Consider the following 9,305-nt stretch of genomic DNA (forward strand, 5'->3'; position numbering starts at 1 on the left):
GCTCAAATTGTGGATAGTCGAATTGGGTGCCATGATCGGTAACGATTATTTTTGGCATCCCAAACCGATATATAATTGACTCAAGCATGAACTTCTCCACTTTTCTTTCAATGATGGTTGCCAGAGCACTAGCCTCAACCCATTTGGTGAAGTAGTCGATTGCTACTATAAGATATTCTCTTCCACCTGACGCCTTGGTGAATTTGCCCATGATATCGATTCCCCACATCACAAAAGGGATGGGATCTAGAATCAAAGTCATGGTTTCAGCTAGGCGTTTAGATGCCGTAGCATGGATTTGACAATTGCTACACCGGCGAATATATTCCATAGAAGCTTGTTGGAGCTTAGGCCAATACAACCCAAGCCTTAGAATTTTGTGTGCTAGGGCTCGACCGCCCATGTGAGCACCATAAATTCCTCCATGCACCTCAGCTAGAGCTGATTCGGATCCCTTGGGACCCAAACATCTCAAGAGGGGTCCAGAATAAGATCTTCTGTACAGCCTTCCATTCTGCATAATGAATCGCGTTGATCGCACTTTGATTAATCTCGCCTCTTTCGGATCCTCTGGTAGTTTGTCATCTCTCAGATATTCTACCATTGGATCCATCCAACAACGCTTCGCTTCAATATAGGAAATTTCCTTCTCGTGATAACTTGGAAATGTTATCTCTTCTATGTAGACCGAAGGGTCTAAATTCTTTTCTTTGGCATTGGCTAATCGGGATAGCTCATCTGCCATTGTATTTTCTTTTCTGGGAATCTAACATACTTTCAGATTCCTAAAATCTTTCTGCAATGCTTGCACAATCTCTTGGTATTTCTGTAACCGGGGTTCTTTAACGCCATACTCCCCTTGTACTTGATTGACAATAAGTTGTGAGTCACTATAAATAGTTACGTATGCTATTGCCAATGCTTTTGACAATCTAAGTCCAGCTATTAGGGCTTCGTACTCCGCCTCGTTATTACTTGCTTCGAATGTGAATCTTAATGCATAGCGAATAATGAATCCTGCCGAACACTTCAGGAGAATTCCAGCCCCTAATCCCTGGTTGTTACTCAAACCATCCACATATACCTCCCAAACAGTCGGGATAGTGGGTTCGGCAATGTCTTCCATTGGTGCGGTAGTCTCGACTACAAAGTCGGCTAGTGCCTGAGGTTTGATTGTCGTACGAGGCTTAAAGCTCACTTGGAACTCACTGAGTTCAACCGACCAAGCCACCATTCTTCCAGACAAATCAGGTTTACGAAGAACTTTACTAAGGGGAAAAGTAGTAAATACTTCGTGGAATGAGCCTGAAAATATGGTCGTAGTTTCCTAGTTGCTATCATAAGAGCTAGAGCTTGCTTCTTGATCTGAGAATACCGTGTCTCCGCATCAAGTAGTACGTGGCTGACATAATAAATTGGCCATTGCTTCTTGTCTTTCTCCCGAATGAGTACTGCACTGACTGCCGAAGGGGATGTTACTAAATATAGCTGCAAGATTTCTCCATTCTCGGGTCGAGAAAATATTGGTGATCTTCCCAATGTCTCCTTCAGTTCTTCGAAAGCTTTTTGACACTCCTCAGTCCATTTTGCCTCCTTACTGCCCCTCAAGTCTTTGAGTGCTTTGAAAAAAGGTAGACACTTTTCTCCTAATTGTGAGATGAAACGGTTTAAAGCGGCTACTCTCCTCATTAAACATTGCACATTTGGTATTTTCACAGTACAGAAAATACCTCCGTCAAATCTTCAATATGTTTCACCTTGACATTTTTCCCGATCATCTCGCACTTCAATTGGTAATGATGTCACCTTCTTTTGGCCTTCCTTGTCTTTCAGATATGCAACATAACATTGCCGAGAAATTCTCTGGTCAGATGAAACTTGACCGATTCCCATCTCAGTCGGGAATTTTATTTTGAGGTGCTTCGTTGAAACGATAGCACCTAACTTCGACAAAGATGGTCTCCCGAGGATAACGTTGTAAGCAGGGAGATCCCGAACCACTAAGAAATTTACCCGAATGGTAGCTTCCTTGGGGAAGCTTCCAATTGACAGATCCGACTGGACCGATCCTTCCGCTATTGCAGATCTTCCTGCAAAGCCATATAGATGTGTGGATGATGGCTCCCTCAAGTCTTCATCCACCTTAAGTTTCTAATAGGCTGCATAAGATAAGAGGTCTGCAGCAGACCCAGTGTCAACTAACACCTTGTGTACTTCTCAACGTGCAATCTCTACCTTGATGACGATGGCGTCATCATGAGGTAAACAAACGCCTCTTTCATCTTCTTCGCCAAAGGTGATCGAACCCTCACCATTTGGCCTTTTACGCTTTTGTGTCTCTCCGGTCCCAACAACCTTGGATTTCGCTTTCAGCCTCCGGAGTGACTCAGGCTCGGGACCTCCAAAGATTATAAGGATCGGTGACCGAGTAGCATCGATCACCTCCTTACCCTTCTTAGATTTAGGAGCCTCCTTCGGTTGATCTGGGCTAACCAAACGGTCCCTTTTTACTCCTGCATCACGTGGTTCCTCTTGCCTTCTACTGACGAAATTGGACAAATGTCCCTGGGATATCAATCTTTCAATATTCGCCTTTAAATGTCTGCAATCATTGGTATAATGACCGTAATCCTTGTGGAAACGGCAATACCTTTCCCAATCCTGCTCCCCCGGTTTTGTAGAAAGCTTCGGAGGCCACTTCAAGATATTCCGTTTCTTGATAATGTTTAAAATATCAGCCCAAGGAGTATTTAATGGAGTATACTCACTTTTGTCAGGAGATCTCTGTCGCCACGTCCGATGAGGCTTTCCAACTCGATCACAAATATTCTGCTTGTTCTTAGGAGCCTTTTGCTCTTTCGCAGAGGCTTTATTGTCCCCCTGGCGTGCGTCTAAGATTTTCGTGACTTCTGCATGCTTTTGGCATCTCTGTACCAATTCAGCATAAGTTGTAGGCATATCTTGAAGTAATAACTCTAAGAGTCGTCAATTTGTGAGTCCAGTGAACAAAGCAGTTTTAGCTACTTGCTTATCTAGGTTTTCTATCTCCATTGTAACCTTGTTGAATATTTTCAGGTATTCCCGAATCGATTCACTCTTGCCTTGTCTAATAGTAAACAAGGTTTCCTCGGTCTTCTTGATCTGGATTCTACTCTGGAATCGTCCTATGAATTTGAGTGCCAGTTCGTCGAAATCCAGGATCCTTCCTGATGGGAGGTTCAAGAACCATTTCTGTGTTGCTCCCGTTAAGGATGAACCAAAGACCCTACAAAGGATTTCATCAGAATTATCTGCAACTGCCATAGTTTGCTGATAATAACTGATGTGGGCCGTGGGATCTCAAGAGCCATCGAACGTGGAAAAAGTTGGCAAACGGAAATTTTGAGGAAACCGATATCCAGCAATGGGCTCGGCAAATGGAGATTTTCGAATAACTGAATAGATATCATCAGTTATCCTTCCTCTTGCTAATTGCCCGAGCTTTTGATTGATATTGGCCAATTCTTGACCAATATGTGCGGACCGGCTCCCATCGACACGATCATTCCCTCGAGCAACACGATCATTATCCTAAGCAACACGATCATTATCCCGAGCGACACGATCATTATCTTGAGTGATATGTCTGTTGGTCAGTGAGTGAGTTCGCACCCCTGCACCCAACCTTGTATTTGAATCGGTAGTACTCCCTTGTGGTCCGTCAAACTGATTACCGCGCCTAGGGAGATCCTTAGTTCTCCTAGGTACTCGGTCGCCTTCCGGAAGTTCTGACCGACATTCTATTCATCGATCAATCTCTGATCCCGCCGTGATGTGCGCCTTTCTGCATCACAATGATCAGGGCCTTGTGGTATCACCACTTGTCTAGTCAGTGCACGGAGTGCCTGACTTACCTCCAGCATCTGGAGTTTCAGTTAATCCAGTTGATACTGGAGTGAATCTGGAGGATTGTTACCTCCCTAACCACCATCTACTTCGAGCGGTCAACTTCCCTGAGGAATATCCGGATTGTTTACTTCGGGAATTTGGATGCCAGCATCTCGCTGTGCAGCAGCTGCTATCCTCTAAAGGTTTTTCAACCAACTAACTTAACTTTTCGTTCGGATATTATATGTATGAAGTATTAACATTGTATTCTATAGTATAATATAAATATATAAATATTATAAACGAACAAAAAAGAAAGAAGAGGAAACAGAATCGAATTGGCTAATCTAGTCACCATAGCTTTTTGAAACGTTTCCCACAGACGGCTCCAAATGATGCGTCCAAAATCTGCTCAGCCCTTAGATCTCCTGAGAGTGACCTACAAAAAAAGCATTAGATGTGGCCCGACTGCTAGGGTCGGGAGTCCACCCGAAAGCTAAGTCAGTTGATGAACTTAATCACAAACAGCTTTACTAGAGCACAGAGCTAAGGAATGAATAACTGGAATACGATTCAAATAGTAAGCATCTGAGTGTTTTCGTCCATCCCTACCTTGTGGGTAGGTTGATGTCTTATATAGAGTGTACCTTCAAATCTTCTTCGTTGGATGTATTTGAGCCTTCTTCGGATAGTCGTTGGATCTTAACTGATAGATCCGTTGAGTGATAGACTTCTACTAGTTTGGACTAGTAGATGACTCCTAGGATAACCCGATTGTTATCTGATGGTTATCCATATGATAGCGATGATTGGCAGCTGCCGAATTCTGCTAGCCGTCACTAGGTTGATTAACCTACTTTGAAAGTATCGGATTAGGGTATGCTTGTGACTGAGTAAGTTTTCTTCCTCAGCAAGCTATCTCATGGACCCGGCTAGCTCGGAAGCCAGTCGATTCCTTTCGTCCCGACCAAAGTCGAGGGTCGAACCAAGAATGAACAAAGTTCGATCATATTTTATCCGTATCAGATTCAATCTTGCTACCTAAGAAATCATGAATGGAGAGATCCAACTTATTAATGCAAAGAGAGCATGAATATTAGCCAAATTGGAAACAAGTGGAGGTCCAAGGAACAAAATTTTCTCTCTCGTATGAACTCAGATTGTAGTGATTCAAAATGCTATGGAAAGATAACGAAAATAGCTACAACTTTCTAGCTTTGAGTGTTTCCAGAATCCGAATGAATAAAGGTCGAATGGATGTGTAAAGAATACGAATTCATTGTTTGCGGGATATATAAAAGAGAAGCCAACCGCAAAGAAGAGGAAAGACAGCGAACACGGATCTTGGCTCTCATCTCTCTCATTGCTCAAGAAGAAGACCATCTCTCTCTCTCTCTCTCTTTAAATTTTTCTTTATTTGTTTTATGATATTTGTTATAATGGGTAGCTTGTTCATTTTCTTTGGAATGTATTTGAACCATTGTTTATTTCATTAATTTGATTGTTATATATCTTCTAGTTGATTGTGTTTAAGTTTGGCCAAAGATGTTCTATAGCTAAGCAAACTAAGCGTGCCAAGCTTCGGAAAAGGACAATAGTCTTGCGAAGAAAGGGCATATCTAGGAAAGATCATCCTTAATTTGTTTTGAAGAGTAGAATTATATCGGTTAGTGAAAAGCATTGGGGATTTGAAATCCAAAGATCTTCACATATTCATTGTTTTTGTATTGATTAATAATTTTATTTCTTTGTGTTTTTCTTAAGTAAAATAAAAAGCAATCTAGATTTACTTTAATTTAGGTTTTGTTGAATCCAATCTTAGTAACTTAGCATTTTAGTTCCCTATAGTTAGACCCCATACTTTCTGCTAGCTAGATTAGTATAAAATTTTATTTTTTATTAGTTAGCGACACAATCACTATGCAATACATGTTTCGCGAATGACAACTATTCTACAAAAATTTCTTGTGGTAATTAGGAAGCTCGAAATAAAGTCATATTCACAAAGTTTGATGGAATCATATATTCATGAGACATTGAATTGTTGTACTTGGTGGATGAAAATTTTCCCTAATTAAATGCACCCCTTACAATTTATGCAAGGTCACAAGTAACTCTAGTCTCTTAACTTTTACAATTAGTTTTCTTAAATAAAAATTTTGAAATGGCCATGGGAGTTTTTATTTTGTTTGGGGGTTGGTCTGGAATTTTTTGAGGACCTAAATTATGGTGTTGATCATTGCAAAAAGGCCTTGATGATTTAGACTCTACAATGACAAAGAAACTCTTGTCCTAGACATTCCAAACTAGTTCAATAAAAAAGAATATATTTTTGTGGAAGACCTTGTTGACTCTAATTACGAGTTGCCTTGTGCCTTGTGGGAAGGGCAAAAGACCTCAAAGACTTTCACTTGATAATGAGTGAAGCTTTATTGATGATTTAGACTCTACTAGGAGAATGGAAGTCTTGTCCTAGACACACGAAAAATCGTTCAATAAAAAAGATATTTTTTGTGGAAGACCTTGTTTTCTCTAATTACGAGTTGCCTTACGCCTTGCAAGAAGGGCAAACCTCAAAGACTTTCACTTGATAATAACTAAGATTCTAAAGCTAATTAGTACAATGGTCACTAAGTAATTGGATTAAAATCAGTTTGGTTTCACTCCAAAGTTGGTCTTTTCTGTTCCATCAATCTAGACCCCTAATTCAAGAGATCAGATGAAACATTATCGGTCTTGACCGATTCCGAATCCAAAAATATTGATCCAATTCAGATTCTTTGAATCAAACTTTGGAATCCCAAATCTTATCAATGGGATAGCTTGAAAAGCCTGAAATTATTGGTGAGGAAATCTAGCTCGGTTAATAACAATACAAATAAAACAGAACCAGGATTGAATTTCACTGATCTATTCCATAGACAGCTCAAATCGAACCAATCCCGGTTCATGAAATCTGACCCAAATAATATCTGAATTCAAAGTCTATCTATCATTAGTTTCTTAATAAGTATTTGAAATGGACATGGGGACTTTTGAATTCTTGTGGGGATGGGTCAAGAATTTTTTGAGGTCTTAACTTATGGTGTTGACGATCGCTAAAGGGCCTTAACATGATGACCCAAGATTTTAACGAGTGAAGCTTCATCGATTATTTAGGAGACATTAAAATAATTGAATGAAAAAGAATGTCGTTTTTGCTGAGACCTTTTTGACTCTAATTACACCTTGCCTTGTGAGAAGGGCAATAGACTTTAATGACTTTTACTTGATAATCTGAAATTTTAATGGAATTAATATAATTGAATTGGTCAAGACAATGAGTGATAAGATCAAAATCAGTTTGGTTTCACATTAAAGTTTGTCTTTTCTATTCCATCAATCTAGATTCTAAACCTAGTTTTCTTCATATAGAGATCAGGTGAAACATTATCGGTCTTCACTGGTTTCAAATGGATTATTATTCTTGGAACCAAAAATTAGAAACCCAAATATTATCAATGGGATAGTTGAAGAGCTTGAAATGGTTGGTAATCAAAGTTTGTCGTATTCTTGCAACAATAGTAGCTCTATCAACTGAATCATTACCACCACCATCATCACCACCAGAAGGGAAGGCTCTACTCGATAGGAAGGCTAGTGAGAAAATGCTCAATGTCAAGATCCTCAGTGTTTTATCTTTTTTTGCATGTTTTTCTGGCGTCATGCTTGTTGGATTTATTATTGTTATGATCCGGTTCTTCTTCCACCAAAAGTCGAAAATCATTGTCAATGATACAAAACAAAGGAATGGGGATATGTTTTCTATATGGAACTATGATGGAACAATTGCATATAGAGACATCATGGAAGCCACAAAAGAATTTGACATCAAATATTGCATAGGAACTGGAGGTTATGGTACTGTTTACAAAGCAAAGCTTCCTACAGGGAAAGTAGTTGCTGTGAAAAAACTACATCGCCTAGAAGCTGAAGTGAAAGCCTATAAGGAGAGCTTTACTAATGAGATACATATCTTAACAAGAATAAAGCACCGGAACATTGTGAAACTTTATGGATTTTGTTCTCATCCAAGGTGTAACTTTTTAGTTTATGAATACATAGAGAGGGGAAGCTTAGCATATATTCTGGGAAATGAAGCTGAAGCTATGGAATTGGATTGGAAAAAACGGATGAATGTCATCAAAGGGGTTGCTTATGCTTTGTCTTACATGCATCATGATTGTGTACCACCACTAATTCATCGGGACATATCAAGCAACAATGTCTTGCTGGATGCAGATCTTGAATCTCACGTTGCAGACTTTGGAACTTCTAGATTTCTAGATCCTGGTTCATCAAACCACACTATTCTTGCAGGCACATATGGATATATTGCTCCAGGTAATTTTTCAAATATTCCTCTTTTTTCCATACTACCATAAAATTCATAGAAAGTTGATGATGTTTAACCATTCAATCATTTCCACCCCAAGAATTCAGTAGGAAATTACTTGGACACTCCCTAAGTATATTAGAATTGAGTGCACATCCCCTCATTTCTAGGAATTAATGGTCACTCCCCTTCTTTACAAGCAACATTGCACTTAACTTCTACTAAAGTAAAACAATGCACTTAACACATTTCTAAAAGTCTTGAGATGTCCAATTAATGTTCTCTAAATTCAATTATACCTAATGAACCTACATAGATGAGGTTTAGTTTTACTACTTTAATGGACAAAAAATTCTTTTGGATGGTTAGGTAACAATGTTGTCAAGTTTAAGTATCCACAATGGCCTATGCCTTAAATCTTGCATATGACTTCAATTAATAATTTGTTTGTCTTTATGTGATTATATAAAGACTTTAAATTTGTTTTCCCCTTGTCCCTCCCCCTTCCAGAGCTTGCTTTTACAATGGTTATAACAGAGAAGTGCGATGTTTATAGCTTTGGGGTATTGACACTAGAGACAATTATGGGAAAACATCCAAGAGAACTCATCTCTTCATTGCCATTGCTAAACACAAAAGATATTGTGCTTAAAGATGTTTTAGACCCACGTATCCCACCACCAACAACATTGGTAGCACAAGACCTAAATGTGTTATTGATGCTTGGAATTACGTGCTTGCACAACAATCCAAAGTCTCGTCCAACCATGCAATTCGTGTCTTTTAAGCTAGCAAGTCTTACAAATCATAATTGCAACCCTTCTATGCAAGTTAGTCATGGAAATTAGGAACCTTGAAATATGTTCATATCCATAAAGTTTTATAGAAGTGGATTGTAATAGCAAAGGTGTGTTCGCTTGCTGTATCTGAAGTATTGTTACTTTATTTGTTTTATTTGAACACTTGTATTTGTTATGTATATGTTTGACCTTCAAAACGAAGGTGTGGATGGGTGTACTCCTATGTTGAAGCTTTACGTGTATTGTTACTTGAATTTTTTGAA

General features: G+C 39.1%; 1 protein-coding gene across 1 annotated transcript; it reads left to right on the forward strand.

Moving 5' to 3' along the window:
- The first annotated feature begins 7,571 nt into the window (after positions 1-7,571).
- LOC148998652 (MDIS1-interacting receptor like kinase 2-like) lies at positions 7,572-9,090 on the forward strand. Its single transcript, XM_089141803.1, has 2 exons — positions 7,572-8,250; positions 8,753-9,090. The coding sequence occupies exons 1-2, from the start codon at positions 7,572-7,574 to the stop codon at positions 9,088-9,090; spliced, it is 1,017 nt and encodes a 338-aa protein (XP_088997929.1).
- Positions 9,091-9,305: the final 215 nt, after the last annotated feature.

The sequence above is a fragment of the Hakea prostrata genome, unplaced genomic scaffold (genome assembly GCF_041222555.1).
Source record: "Hakea prostrata isolate BN-2017 unplaced genomic scaffold, UWA_Hpros_2 contig_206, whole genome shotgun sequence".
NCBI classification, from domain to species: Eukaryota; Viridiplantae; Streptophyta; class Magnoliopsida; order Proteales; family Proteaceae; genus Hakea; species Hakea prostrata.